At 38.8% G+C, this 16,559-nt stretch overlaps 1 protein-coding gene across 7 annotated transcripts in view; it reads right to left on the bottom strand.

Moving 5' to 3' along the window:
- Positions 1-13,429, bottom strand: part of dennd1a (DENN/MADD domain containing 1A) — a 265,653-nt gene extending 252,224 nt beyond the window's left edge. For all 7 annotated transcript variants that reach the window (XM_088615121.1, XM_088615126.1, XM_088615123.1 and 4 more), the window contains exons 1-2: positions 13,279-13,429; positions 11,113-11,177 (exon numbers count right to left, since the gene is read on the bottom strand). In XM_088615121.1, coding sequence (XP_088471247.1) covers positions 11,113-11,177; positions 13,279-13,295 — 82 coding nt within the window. In that variant the 5' untranslated portion in view covers positions 13,296-13,429. The remainder of the gene's footprint in view (positions 1-11,112; positions 11,178-13,278) is intronic.
- Positions 13,430-16,559: the final 3,130 nt, after the last annotated feature.

Here is a 16,559-nt window from a genome sequence, read left to right as displayed (position 1 = left end):
AGCTGTTTGTAAGCTAATACAGTATACAGATATTGTTCACTGAGCATACAGGACTGGCACACAGTTATAGACATCTTTCATATGCCAGATTTATTTCAAGATGTTTTGAATTCATTCAACATCTGAAGTTGTTTTTTTCCCCGTTACTTTTTCTGTAATCACTGCTTTACAGCTGTTTCTGTAAAATATAGCACATTTCGATGACAATACTTTAGAGATATAGTTCATTTTGTTTAGAATTTGCAAGCTAGTGTTACGGTCTCATACAGTTTCAATCCTATTTCTGTACATACAGTACAAGGACACATACATCATGCAAACACCTCTATATGTTCCAACAATCTTGAAATCATCAAATTGACCATCACTGTTTTTTTTTTAATCTCCATATCTTCACTGATTCAAGTCCATGTTTGTATTTGTGGGTGTATTTATCCTTTAATAAATGATAGTCAAGAGGGAGAGAAGCTGCTTCTTCTTACCAGTACAGCACTATTGATAACAGGCAGTTAATTAAATCACATGAATGGGGCTGGTGTCAATATCAATAACACTGAAAATTGATTTCAGAAGACATAGGCTTTAAAGGAAAAAAAAATTCAAACAGGAAGCTGAATAACCAACATAGTTCTAACAATAATTCAACATAAAATATGATATTGACAAAATGGTTGTTACCTGTGCACTTCTGTCCCATAATGACATTCTTTCACATCTCATTATTGTCTCCTCAGATCACAGCATTTTACAAAAACGTTGCCAATCCACATCGCTGACTTTTTAAATTAAACTTTACCTTCTCATTTTTGAGCTGAGGTACTCGTTTTAATCGCGGGCTCCAGCTTAAAAGCTCTGTGTCTTTTAAAATCATGTTGTCGTATGCATTCCCCTAACCTTTTGAAAGTTTCTTTGGATGCGTGGTTTACAGCTACATTGACTACAATGACATTGAATTGAAGCCTCCTGTAGTGTGTTCGGGCACTTCAGAAAGCCAATTTGTGAACATTCCTCCATGCAGAATTGTGCTAAATCCTTCAGACCCCTTAGTTTCAGTTACAGAACTCACATTCTGAGTTACTATCACAAATGTTCAACAGGACAGAGGCCTAGATTGCATTGGCCAGTCTAGAACATGTCTTAGGTGATCACCCCTATGACAATTTGGAGGCATGCTTTGGAACGCTGGTCTTTGGCCAAATGTCCTGGTACATGTTGGAGTCGATGACTTCTCCAATCTTTAACAGGAGCTCCAGAACCCTTAGAAACTCAAATCATCCTGCAGCTAGGATCACACCTTTACCCTTCCCTCAACGACAGACTAATTTACTTCTAATTCCTCTCTATTCGTTGTAGGTTTCATTTCACACCTCTCTTCACCTCTCCTGACTTCACGCCACCTGATTGGCCACTCCGTCTGTCCCCTGCTCCCGCCCCTCGCTCCTCCTCTCTCCCAGCTTTTGAGCTGTTCTCCCGCTACATTACCTTTGCTGACTGCCCTGTCTTTCTCACACCTGAAAAAGGCTCCACGGCCGAAACGTTGCGTTTTCTTTCTTCGCTTTTCAGCATGGAATAAACCTTAAGCCTACGCATAATAAATATGCATAATAAAAATAAGCCTACGCATGCTGACGCAGCTCCCCACCTGAACTACTTCACCATATAGAAAGATACTTTATTGATCCCGTGAGGGAAATTGCAGTGCAACAGCAGCTTAACACAGCACAGTAACGAAAAGATACAATAATACAACAATACAATACATACATTACAATCAGTACAGTCAGTGGGAAGTGCACTAAGAAGAGTCTATCAGTAGCCTTAAGTGTCTTAATAGTTCACACGACAGCAGAAAGTAGCAGATTGAGCATTTTGTGGCCTTACAGCCTTAACCACGATGATACTGCATGTTTTTCATATATTACCACCTTTTACACCCCAGGGAAACAGGACATTCAAGGCCTCTGTATAGCTTTGGGGGCTTCCAGTGGACTTCCAAAGAGCAGAATGATACATTGTTTTGGTTGAATTTTAAAGCAATACATGGGTATGAATAAATGTGACTCACTTTTGAGATTCAATTAATTATTTTGTCAAATGTAACTTGGCTCTGTGCAATGCTATTATGATGTCAATATAACTATTACATTTTTAAAAACTTCTGCTTTTCTTCTGAACTTCTGAAATTAATAAAAGAATAAAAACTACTAAAAGCATCCCCAGTAAATTAATAAAGGGTGATTAATCATTAAGAGCAAAAGATGGACTTCTATTTAAATCTGCTCAGGAGACAAACACAAGGAACTATCGCAGAGGTGTCATGTTTAATCCAATTTTCATCAAACAGGTGAGAGAGACGGCACTTTTCTCAGCCTTCACAAGATTAAACCTAAAAGTCTACAAGGGATACCTGCAGGTTATAATGGAGATCGGAACTACAGTATTCACATACCTGTTAGTAATAATATGGACACCTGTCAGGCATATTAAGACAGCAATTAAACGATAAGGAAATTAATCTGTTCCTTATAAAATTTGTGATTGATCGCCATTCCTTAAAACATTCAAATTTCACTCCGCCAATGCCAACCACATTCGGCAGGGTGGGCAGGTGAGGTCAGAGGTCAGTTTTCATGTCAAAGCAGTTTTGCAAAGCAAGGCAGTCATGACCGCGGTGTCTCGTACAACAGATTCAACTATGTGAAAATGCAAAAGAAATCTAGACCATGTTTTGGCAACTGGGGATTGTATCACTAAGCATGTAAAACAAATATTAAGACATAAATGCAACACTCAATATGTGTCATCTGACTGCTAAACCCCTGTTCAAAAGACGAGATCTTTAAAATTCTGCTTTGAAATCAGATATCCCCTATATTTTTACATTTTGTGACCAACATATAATTATAACATAATAAATTAAATCATTTGGAAATTCATGCATATATCCAAGTAATTATAGATCGCTCCTAAAGAATAGAATCCTTGTCAAGATGCTGAAACTCTCTCAAAGCAGTATAAAAAGACACAAAGATCAGAAAAAAAGGCTTTATTAAAATGCAGTAAAGGCAGACATCCAAGGTATTTTGTATGCATTTGCCTCTAGATTTAAGACCCACAGCACCCCAATTTTAAAAAGAATCATAATTCCAAAGAGAAGCATGTAACAGCTTCACTACATATTGGTAGTACCAGAGACCCTACTGACAGCAATGCTCCAAGGATTTTTTTTTCTACAGTTAGTACATGCCCTCTGTGGTTTCATTAGAAGCACAATATTTAAAGCACTGGATTTTTATAAGATCTGTGCTCAGACATCAGCAGCTCCTTTGTTGTGAAAATGTTGCTTTCTCTTACTCTAGGACATACAGACACTCAACCTTGTGTTAGATTTCAGAATGAGAAACAAACATAACTTTTCTATAAAGTGTGGGTTGCTGTTTGTTATGTAGTCACAGTGAAAGGCATAGAGTGCATTTTCTAATCTCATACTGATAGTTCATGTTTCAGAACCTAATGGCAACCAAGTTGTTATTAATGAAAAGACAAAGCGTATTGCTAACAAAGGAAAGAAAAAAAACACTATCTGGCGTTTGAACTAGACTATAAAAATTGTTCAGACATTATAATATGTACAATCGAAATAGTGTAACAGCAATAGTAAAACCAATCTTTTATCCATAAAACAATGGTACCTGGTTATACTGGAGCCTGTTTTACAAATTCCTTCACTAACTTGCTTATTTCTGAAGAACCGAAACTCTCCTGTGCATCTGCACCCTGGCTATCCATCCACAGGGACCACCCTTAATAAATATTCACTCAAATAAAATGTTTCACTTCTTTAAAGCTGGAATCAAGAAGAAATACCTGTGTTCTGCAACCTCCAACACCAACACCAAACCTTTGTGAAATTGAAAGCATATTAACAAAGTGGGAGTAAATTCCTGTGCTTTTCAATTCCAGCTCCAGGGTTTCATTAATATCAGTTTCATTTCCAATTTAATCAATTCCAATTAAGGCTCATTTTACAGCTTAACTGAGAAAAAATACACACAAGGTACAAGGTACAACAACATCAGATGCTACTGCTAATGCGTTCCATGGATTTCTTTCCATAATTTAAGAGCAAAGAACCATCAGCTACTTTTGGTAAATACTGTTTTTTAATAAAAATGTTTTGTTTTTTTTCCTATACATCATTCTGCAATACTCTTCAGCTCCTCTTCTGCTATTTCTTCATTCGGCTCTTTCTTCCAAGTCACATCTGATCTTAGTCCCCTCCTTCTGCTCTCCTGAACTCTGCTCCATCCCCCTTCCTGCAGACACCTCCTCTCCACTCACCTTCCGGAGATCCTTCTGTGTGGCTCGTTGCACACCTTGCACAGCTGAATGAATGCTATAGAACTAAGGAAGAGGTAAAGACTTAGTCCAAACTGAAAGGAAAAGAAAAAAGACACAGCGTTTCGGCTGTGGAACCTTCTTCAGGTGTGGAATCTTCTTGATACTTTTTCTGGTGAAATGGACGCCCGAGGAAGATCCCACAGCCGAAACGCTGTGTCTTTTCCTTTCGGCGTGGAATAAACCTTTACCTGTTCCTTCTGCAGCCTACGCATCCTGACACAGCTCCCTACTCGAACTACTATTGTTTTATCACATTATGCATAATTATTGCATTCAACAACTTGATTTTTATGTATGCCTCCGTACACCCTATCTTTGCCATTCACACAGTGAGTGTTTAGTTTGTTGACTGTTTTGAATGCAAGTTGCCTCTGATAAAGACTTACACTTAAAATGAATTCAACTGAATCATTTCAGAGAAGAACTTCTATTTCGTTATTCTTAGAACTGACACTACTCACAACACATGCCTATTGCATGACGGCCGTAATCTGCCACCAAACAGAATCTGTTCACACCAAAAGCATTGGCTTCACATTGTACTCTGACATCATATATACTGAATTGTTTACACTCTTCCTTTAGGTAGAATTAGAGGTTAATACTTGCAATCTATTGGGTAAGGAAAGTACATTGTTTTTCTGCAATACTGCCTACTTAACATGACAAAACGTGAATCCTTCAGCTTTACTGGTCTTATATTTAAATAAAAACAAATTAAGCACTTGGCAAGACCTTGTACTCCACATTGACTTTTTGTGACTTTAAACAAGAGGGAACACAAAAGCCACATCTCAATACCTAAATAGAAAAATAGCATCAGTGCAGACTTGTTTAGGGGCTATGAAAGAAGGCTTCAATTGATTTTGCTGCTGCATTATGTGAAAATTAAAATTTAATATCAGCCCACTCAGAGACAAATTAGGTACACAGAAGCTGACATAGCATGCATCCTTTTAAGGAGATCTTGTAAACCATTAATTCAGCAAATCATCAATCTCTTAAACTCCTAATGTAAATGCCACTTATTTTTTTCATTACATTTTTTACTATTATTATACAGTATGTAGTAATATTAACACAAATCTAGGCACACAAGTCATTTTGTGCATCCTTTCCATATTCTTCATACAAAACACAATTATTGACCATGCCAGTGATCTTTAATATGTGGACTTGTGGATTCTAGAGTGAATTTGAACAAACACTGGCATATATCAACAACAGCTTTTGTATATAGCCAATTGGTTATAATGTTTTTAGAAATAACATATTTGTCTTATTTTTATTAAAAGGTTCTTGGAATTTTGCTTAAATGATTGGGAGACACTCGAGTGACTTTGTGACATAACCCCTAAATTATCTCCTTGTTGAAAGAGTTCGTTCAACACAGGTGATGATGCGCTTTAACCTGAATTTCAAGTTAAATGATAAAGAAAAATACAGAAAGGAAGAAATACGGCCCATTTATCATGATGACAGTGTCATTGTGTCATCTTACGTATATACTGGAGGCTGGAACAAGTCAGTATGCTGTCACTTTCCATAGAATAAAAATCTTCTTTAGCAATAAACCAAGTTCTTTTGCAGAATACTCAGATACACATCTGGCGTACACAAGCATAATAACACAACAGTTGCTGTGTACAGTTGACTGATCGGGAGTATCTATTCACTATACAACTTCTAGTTATTCGTGGCAATCTTACTGCACAGAGATTCCCTGATCAAATCGTGGGACCTCGTCTGCGGTCCTTACTGCACTGAGCCTCACCCTGATGTGACGAACACTCCTTCAGCACAACACATGCCCTCATACTGTTTATGTAACAACATCTTTCTTGCGAGATTATCATGTGATAGTTATGCCTCACTGGACGCAAGTGGAACGAGCTGGAACAATGTGTGGTATCTAGGGCTCAGAGATCAGTGAAAGAGCACATGACTGTCCTGGCTCTATGAGAGGAATGGGACAGCATCTGCAGCCTGGTGCTCAGCCATGTGTCACACAGGTGCAGCTTGTGCAGTTTCCAGAGTTAACCACACACCCTACTACTCTGCGACTCTATCGGTAGATCCCCTGTTGATGACGAATGTTCATCAGCATAACGAATTTACCTGTGCCTGGTCAATAAAATCTCAGTGCACCTGCTGCTGCTGCAAAAAAACTGTCCATATTTTGCTAACTTCTTCTTTCATTGTTACAATTAGAAGTGATCAGATTCTTTTTATGCTCCACATAGTACATTTGTAACAGGCTAAACTTTATGTTCTAGTTTGCAATCTTTTCACTAAATCTTTCAATGTATAACTTAGTTTTACTCTTGGTGCTTTTCCCCCCACTAAATTTGTGATTCTGTTGTGTAATAAAGAAGTTCTAATGTGCCGGACTTTGAAAGATCCTATAAAAATACAGAACAATAATTTTATAATTTTATTTATAAAATTATTATAATATTGAGGTAAGCAGAGAAAGTCACATTTTAGAGGTTTTATGTACCACATGCCAAAAGAAAACAGAAAGTTTTCCTGCCCCCTAACAGCACCGGGTAAACACATATATTCAAAGAATACAACACTGGTTCTAAGCAGGGGAAGGAACAGATAATTTCAGAATCAAACGGCAAACCTTTCCATTTACTGACCAACAAACTTTTAGATTTCTGACTTCTGATTTTATGGCAAACTTCTGTGTTTCATTTTGAAGGAATCTGAAGGGCTCTTATGTATGCTTCAATACAGCCTTTTGGGTTTCTCTTTGCAAACACGACAATCTATTAAAAAGGAAGCAAATGACAAATTAGTAAAACACGTCAACTGTAATCTGCGATTTGCTCCGTTTGTGATTGTTTTTAATTTTGCAAACTTGTATCTTGTAACAGTGATGGTAAATCATCTTATGTCAGTCTGAATAAACCCCTTCTTCCTGTAGTTTAGGATAGCTTCTTTAATAATTGGGGCTTAAGCTAAAACACTGAGGTTATAGGAAGGCACATTTAAAAGCATTTCCATTCTAAAAGGTCACTAGGCGACTAAATACAAATTGGTCAAATTACTGAGCATTTTCCATGGTGGATCACAGAGCCTTGAGATTCACTTGATCTAAACTCTTAATGTACTGGCCACCACTTGGGTGATGTGGATCCTTGAAAACTGGGGAAGATCCTTTCCTGTTCCAACGGGCTCCTTGTGAAACGAGACCCATACCTAGAAAGATATGTTTTCATTTTCTTTGAATTGGGTCATCTCATATTCTGATCAGTGACATGCGGACTGAACCTATTCACTAAGAACTACATGTTACCATTGTCTTTTCACCAAAAAAGATTGGCATAGCTCACCCCACCCTAAAGCTTATAGTTACACCCGGACGGAGAAAGTATAGTTAAGAGGTGTTCAAATACCAAAATGTTCCAATTCCCAGTTGGAAGGGTTTATAAGTAGTTGTTGGTAAGTAAAGCCATGAAAAACAAGGCCATTTCAGATGCAGTAAGTTACACCATACTGTTAACGTGTAGTTAGAGTATTGCCTAACTTGTGATAATCCTGAAAAAATTAAACTAAACTGTGCATTATTGTTCACTAACCTTCGCTCCCGCGATACATTTTCAACACAGTGTAAATATGTTTTTGGTCATATCAAGGCATAATTCGACCCCTAACCCAAACACAGTAAAAAAACAAGAGGCAATGATATCGGCTTTTCCCCACCACTGACCTCGCTCAGCAAAGCACAAGCCCATCGTGTCACAGTGGGTGAGAAGAAAAGCACAGGGCATCTCTGCCTTCACCGAGTCACCCGAGTTCACCACAGGAAGACAGACCGCGGGTTTTAAGCCTGCGCCCTAGAATTACTACTGCTCTTTAAGAGCAATTCAGCTAACAAAGCTAAACTTACAGCTTCAACAGAGATGAAGACAGATGATGTTATATCTCAAAAAGACTGAAAAACACTTTTCCAAACTGACTTTTTAAAGCAAAGCAGCTGACAATTCCAGCGATTTGTGAATGCAGGTATTTATTTAGATCTTAATTGTTCGGGTATTGGCGTGCAGATGATATTATAGGACATGAGCATATTCATTGCATATTTGGGCGCTTATCTGAAAACATTAACAGAAATTAAACCCGCGAATGCGTTTTCAGTACATTCTTTTCCAGACAATAATAACCGTGAATTTGACAGGGGAGTCGGATGATAATAAAGTATGCGTTGAAATCCAAAGCCATCCGTCAGCTGAATCGTGTAATTATGTCAGGGTTTTCGTTAAGCCCGTCTCGTTCCCAACCGTATGTCTAATTACAATATTTCTAGTTACAAGCTTGCCAATCGAGCCTATGTAAATGAGGGTGTGAGACTAGCCAGTGCCTACCCCACCACTGACCTCACCACATATTACTGCTACTGACATCTGTGAATCTCTAATGGAACAGACAGCATGGCTTGTTGTAGCTGTAATGAGGATAAATTTCTCATTTCTGGTAGGAGAATTTACCAGGCACCAGAATCTCTCCTTCCTCTCCTCCATCCATCCATTCACCCATCAGCAGCAAGCCAATCGTCCTGGTGGACAAGGGCGAACACATGTTCTCTCGCTGGCCAGAACTCACCAAGCTTCATCTGTTCTGATCAGTTCAATACAAAAAATATCACGCACGCATTGAATGGAAAGTACTCGGTATTACAAAAACAGTGATCTGAAACAAGAAAGCATGAACTACATTAAAGTCCATGTTATGTAGCAGAGGCCGTTTTGTTTTTTTTTTGCATTTCCAGGTCACACTGAAATCCTCATGATTCCATTCTTTTTTGTCACTATTATTGTTTAATGTCTCTGCTCTAATGGATATGGACATTAGCCATTAAAGGATAATATCCATAATCCAATAGGGGTGGTGAGGAGGCTCTGTGGCTAAGGATCTGCGCCTGTGGCTGGAAGGTTGCTGGTTCGTATCCAGCAGCCGGCAGAGGAATCCTACTCCATTGGGCCCCTGAGCAAGGCCCTGAACCCCAGCTGCTCCAGGGGCGCCGTATAAATGGCTGACCCTGCGCTCTGACCCCAAGCTTCTCTCCCTGTGTGTGTCTCATGGAGAACAAGCTGGGGTATGTGGAAAGAAATTCCTAATGCAAGAAATTCTATATGGCTAATAAAGTGATCTCATCTCCCCTCTCATTATCCCAGGATTCCCATCTGAATTCCGGTTTGGTTTGCATAGCCCGTTCTTTATAAAATCCTCCCTACTGTCTATTCAAATCATTCTCACTTCCCCACCCCATCTGCAGTGTTTTGGGGCTGATGGCATATCCTGGCGGCAGTGCATCACTGCGCCGCAGCCTGACAACATCACCACCTAGGAACAAGTAACAGGTTTATTCCATGCTGAAAAAAAGAAGAAAGAGAACACAACGTTTCGGCCGTGGAGCCTTCTTCAGGTGTGAGAGAGACAGGGCAGTAGGCAAAGGTAAAGTAGCGGGAGAACAAAGGCTGGGAGGGAGGAGGAGTGAGAGGCGGGAGCAGGGGACAGAAAGAGAGGCCAATCAAGAGGTGTGAAGTCAGAATGGGTGCAGAGAGGTGTGAAATAAAACTTCCAATGAATGGAGAAAATTTAAAAGAACAGTAGTCTGTCATTAAGGGAGGGGAGAATGTGTGATCCTCACACCTGAAGAAGGCTCCACAGCCGAAACGTTGTGTTCTCTTTCTTCTTTTTTTCAGCATGGAATAAACCTGTTACTTGTCCCTCTGCAGCCTACGCATGCTGACGCAGCTCCCCACCTGAACTAACATCACCACCTATCTGACTCATCTCATCAGATCTCAGAAACTAGGCAAGTTTCTGGCCAGGGTCGGGAAGAGAGACCAGGACTCCAGTCCATCCATCACTGGGCACAAACACATTCACTCACATGCATATACGAGACAATTTAGAGGCACCAATTAACCTAAACAACAGGTCTTCAAATAGCGGCAAGAAACCATAACACACAGAATTAAAAAAAAAAAACAATATACATATGACTGATATTAATCAGAAAAAGTAGAGCACCTAAAAGCAAATGCCTGTTGCACTCCACAGATTTCTCCAGGTAACTATACATTTCTCCCCTTATCATGAATTTGTTTATCCGTGTTCATTACATACATAAACATTACCTTTGATGTTCAGAGCTGCCAGTTTGAGAATCAATCTATTATTTGTAACTTTATGAATTTTGCTTTGGAAATATAAATGTATTATACTATCTGCTCTACTCAACTGTTGCTGTTTGAAGACTACAAAGTGAAACAAGACCTCCTCGTTTATAAATTCAGGTTCACACCCATGTAAGATTCTATAGAGGTAACTAGATACTTTGCTTGGATTTCACACAATACATGTGTTGGACACATAAAAAAAAACACATAGAAAATACAGTCAAAGAACCAAAATGACCTCAAAATTGTTAGGAAAATTAAGGATGTGTAGTTGAAATTAAGATTGTCCACGAAAGCATAACAAGACAAACTTTATTGTTAGTCCCAGAGAAGAAAAGTAATGAAAATCTTCCTATCATAACAGAATGGATTTTTACCAAACAGACCTTATGTGAAGAATTAAGACCCTAGTTTAAAACCATTGAGACTTAACATTACTTTAGAACAATAAATAATAAAAGAAGCAGTGCTAAACCTTTTTTAAAAAGTCATTCAGTTATGGCAAAAATGCATTTACCTGTTCCTGCAGACCCTGGATGTATCACTTCCACATATACTTCAAAGGTGGTCTCAGGATTGTCCCTGGAAAAAAAAGATATATGTGGGTATTACTCTACACTGTAACAGTACTTTAACACACATAATTAAGGAAGGTTTTCATTAATTTATTAATGATGTTTGTGCTAAGTGTGATCTCATGATCATAACTTGTGATTTACTGCATCCATTTTCTGACTGCTTTATCCAATACAGCTGGACAGGGGAGCTGAATCCTATCCCAGTAAGCAACAGGCACAAGGTAGGATACGCCCTGGATGGGTTGACAGTCCATCCTATTTTCCCAGAAGCCAGTTAAACTATCCGTATGTCTTTGGGCAGAGGGAGGAAACTGGGGAAAACATACAAACACTACTCAGACAGCAGCCCAGGTCCAGAACTGAACCCAGGACCCCAGCACTACTAACTACCAGACCACTGTGCCTCCAATGATTCAATACATGTAATTTAAAAATACTGTAAGTGTATTTAAAACAATACACAAAATACTCTATATAACCACTACTTCTCTATAAAAGACTTCTATTGATCCAAAACTGGCATACAGTTTAACTAAAGTACCTCCACAGTACAGACAACAATAATTATGCCATGCATAATATTTGCACAGTTAGGCGTGAAGGCGTGAAGCGTGCAAATTGCATAGATCAACATCCTTCTGGACAAATTTCTTCTCCCGTTTCCTTAAAATATGTTTAAAGGAAGGGATGGTTCATCGGGCCAAAACATGAGGTTAATAGTCACTGTCTACTTTCCTATACTTTTTAAAGCAGTACTGCAAAGTTTTTGAGCAATAGCTTAAAGCCTGACAGTGACATTTCCATTAGAAAGCAAGACTTTACCAATAACCAAGTTTGGAACATTGTTCCAGAAGCTATATACTTTCTTCTCCTTTTGCCAATTAGAAGAATGTCCCATAAACAACTATTTATTATAGTGTCGGATTCTTTACACAGTTAACCAAGTGACCAAAAAAGTAGCAGATACTATCCCATGCCAATGTTATACTATTAAAACTGTTTTATAAAAAAATATTGTTAAGGGCAAGGAACAATGAAAAAGGCTGCACTACGTTGCTCTTTGACCAAGAACTGTTTTCAGAGATTAAGTTGACAATATGTCTACTGCCAAACCACCACAGTTGAGTGCCATCACATAAAACAACCAGACTGCTGTCACATAGTTTCACAGACTTTTATTTGATTTGAACATAATTGCATACTGTGAGAATGATAATTGTTCATTTCTTTTTAGGTGCACTGCGACTTTAAGCGAATACAGAAATTCCTTATGTTTTAAACTTTATAGAGATGTATTCTTTTATGTGGAGGTCAGATACACACGCCACACGCTACTCAACACTGTAACTTACAACACCAGACATATTCGTTCAGACAGTATTATCTGAGTTCACTTGCGTCACACACAAACAAATGTTTAAACCTCTGTAACACACAGCTGAGTTCTGATTCTGTACAAACTTATTGCAAAAGATCCTTATTATAAAGCTGGAGACAGCTAAGGACGCTAATCATAAAGCACAGCTTGGGTGATACTGCCCTGTGTGCAAATATGCAAGCACATCACCTCCTATCTCTTCCACAATGGGAGCTTCAGTCAGATACAAAAGAACGATCATAACACTTCGGGCTACGATACCAGAGCAGTGCCTTCGTTAAACAGTTATATAACATACATGCACAGTCAAACCGTTAGAGCAATTCCAAAACCTGACCATGCATCACAGCTTTACAAGGTTACAACAGCAGAACAGCCCCCGCCCCAGCCCAAAAACACAAACAGAAATCCGGCAAAACAGACCAGATAACCCCTGTGTTCTGTGCAATGTTTACATACTCAAGACACCAGTCACAGCGAACCCTAACAGCCTCTATCTGCAACCCCTTTAAAGGCTGTGAAATGCTCCGTGAAAATAAAGCATTGTTTGTTTTCTCAAAACGCGGTGTAATTTGTTTCAAACTGCGTCCAATAAACATGTCCCCTTATTTTTCGCAACAAGTCCATTTTAGAATTGAGAGGCCTCGCAATACCAGCCACTCCACGAATTCCAGGAATAGCATTTCTTTTTGGTGGTACAGAAAAGGCTATAATAAATGACCCTTACTTTATCCGAGACCCCATTTTCAGTTTTCAAAATATCCGGGTCTAGCAGTGTGAATGCAGAACGCAGCGCAATTATTTCAATATTTTTCCTGTACCCTGCGTCAGACAGTCATAGCACACGCCATGGTCACCATGCGCAGCTCAGAGTAGCAAACCGTGTTGACCTATGGGTATTGTAGTGCCGTCGGTTGATTTTGCTTGCACGGAAAGGGGGAATTCGAGCATCAATAACTACATTTCCCAGAGTTGTTTGCGGTGCTGTTGGAAAAGCCGCAAGATGCACATGACAAGACATGTTTCACAATGTTGCAATTCATTCATTCGCTCTTCAAGGAGTGGAAAGAAGTTACATTGACTCTGAGATTATATAGAGAATTTCATTCAATGTTTCTGGGTTCCGCTTTCTAAAAGTTTTTTTAATCTCGTACTCACAACGCACAGAACTCCAAAACTAACTTGATTGTGTAAAATAAATTTACGAAATTATTCAGTGCAATAGTACGATTTAACCATTAAATATTTGGAAGAATTGGTGGTTAGAACGTGCCGTTAAATATATATATAATTAAAAAAAACAGACATTTGGTACTAAACATAGATAACCAGCAACATTCTAAACAACAAAGTTTAGAAACAAAATATATAAGTGGCTGAAAAACCACATGACTACAAACCTGTTCCAGACACCCGTAACTCTTGGTGTAAATATGTGTCTGTCCTTGAATTAATATTCTTTCAGTTTCCAGTTATAACCCCATGTTAGTGTTTCACTATTGAAAATGAAGTTGGATTGGTAATAATTGACTTTCAATATTTCTTACTTCAAAGGTGTCTTAACTGGTTAGGCTCAGCCGACTTGCTTTTTACCAACCCAGGCTGACTATTTCAGAAAACTGAAACAGAAGTTCTGACGATTATGTTGTGAACTCCTTAAAATGAAGGACCCTAAACAACTCTGGGTCCGGTCAGTACTTGGATGGGACAACCGTGTTGCTATTGGATGAGGTATTTGTGCACCAATAGGTGGCTCTCTTCCACCCAGACCAGAATTTCAACATGAAGACGCCAGCATGGTGATCAGAGACTGTGCTATATTAGGCGCCATCCATTGGATAAGATGATAGCCCTCACTGCCTGATCGTTTCAAGATCATCAATTGTTCTGCCCTACTTCTAAAGTTTGCTTGCTTTAGCAATGAAAAATAAAATTGTAGGTTGAAATATATTGGAAAACGCAATGATTTTAGACCGTTGCTTAGCACAGGTTTCAGCATTAGGATGGATCAATATTATCCAAATATAGCGTTATGGGATAGCCTGAGCCTATATCTCAGGCAGCGCAACTCTAAAAGGCACAGACTTAGAGTACTAACCTTTTCTTGTGAGGTAGAAGTGGAAAGCATGTTAGTGACTTGTGTTGGCATTTTAAAAGAGAAATCTCTTGGAGGCTATTTCTCTGGTAAGTCTTTGTGGTACATTATTTTGTAAAAGACTGCAATATAAATATGAAATAGAGGACAAAACTTGACTTTTTGTGTCAATGACATAATCAGATTTACACCGTATTAAATGTGCATTGTATCCATAGGTCCAAGGATGTATCTATAGACTACACACATAACACAGAAGACATAACAGCTATTTCTTTGTGTACATTGAAATGTAGCATTGATGGAAGAGTTTGTGACCTCAGACTCATTGCAATCAATAGTATATCTGTTAATATCGGTGATTCATTTTAACCTCCTTATCTGCATTCTGCTAATGTGCTTACTGGTCGCAAAGCAGTATTGTTTTAAGTTGCACTAAATTATCAACAAGAAATGTTTATTGTTTACAAACTGCAGCCAAGACGGCTATTTAATTATGTTGAAGTTAATTGATGTTTGGTCATGTTTTCTAATGAAGTGATTTGAGTCAGCTGGGGAACCATAGTGAGATTGATCAGTAATTTGAACAAGACAATGAAATCAAATCTCTGTGTGAGTTTCATACGCAGTATTGCAATGAAAAGGGTGGTGGTAAAATGACAAAACAGGCAGCTTCTTAAATCAAAATAAAACTCAATCAAATAAGAATCAGATCTTGACCCCACCTTGCTATGCAAGCAAATAATAAAAAATAATAAATTCACCCCCTCAATTCAGGGATAACCAAGAGATACACAGTATGGCACACGAGTCCTTATTTCTCTGGCACAGATTGATAATAGAGTAATAATCAGACCCAATCTTAGACAATTGAATAATTATTAATAATAAATAACACTAAAAGAGCAGTTACACTAAGCAGATATCTATAGGTCTGTGAGTGTACAGAGCCCTGCCTTTTATAGACTTCATAGAAAAGCCCATAATTCTGTCCTCACAATCGAAATACAACAGAACACCTTAACAAGCCAAGATAAAGTTTATCTTTCTGTTTCATTCAGATGTACTTTTTGTGTACAAAACACTGTTCCTGTTCTAGGACACTGGCTTTGCATGTTCTCTAGCCAAGACCTTGCACATTAAAAGGTATAGATGTTAGGCATCATCAAATCACATTTCTCAAATAGCAGATTTCAGACTTGAAACATATCACTTGACTGGGGCTTTCAGTTTAACTGAGGTCAAAGTACCAGGTGATAGAAACTCCACATCAGTCATAGGTTTCTATTTTTTTTTTAAATGCGGTGGATCAAAATTATCCATCCATCAATTTTCTAACTGCTTTATCCCATACAGGGTTATAGGGTAGCCTGAGCCGATCCCAGCAAGCAAAGGACGCAAGGCAGGAAACCGAAGCACCTGGAGAAAACCCACACATTCACAGGGAGAACATGTGAACTCCACCCAGATAGCACCCCAGGATTTCAATCCACAACCCCAGCACTGGGAGACAGCACAACCAACCACTGTGCCAACATACTGCCTGGATCAAAGTTATTTTCTTCACATTTACTATTGCTATTAGAAGCAGTGGTCGTGTAAAATTGTGATGTGTTAAGTATCGAGTACAAAAATAGGTTTTGCATTGTGCTTTACCTAGTGTTGTAGATGTGTAGGTTGCTCTGTCCTTTCCAGCTCTGTTTTTTAGTCAGCCCAATGGCTGCTCTAGGAGAGTACTGGGAGAAAGGACCAAACATGTCCGCAGTACTACTTCAACTGTCAGTGGGGAGGAGAGCAGAGTGATGGAGCCAGTTCAGAGAGGGGGATTATTAGGAGGCCATGACTGGTAAAGGCCGGGGGGGAATTTGGCCAGGATGCTGGGGGTACCACCCCTACGCATTTCGAGAAACATG

This window comes from Lepisosteus platostomus, chromosome 21 (genome assembly GCF_059453375.1).
Source record: "Lepisosteus platostomus isolate fLepPlt1 chromosome 21, fLepPlt1.hap1, whole genome shotgun sequence".
Classification (NCBI taxonomy): domain Eukaryota; kingdom Metazoa; phylum Chordata; class Actinopteri; order Semionotiformes; family Lepisosteidae; genus Lepisosteus; species Lepisosteus platostomus.
This window is presented reverse-complemented; position numbering and strand designations above follow the sequence as displayed.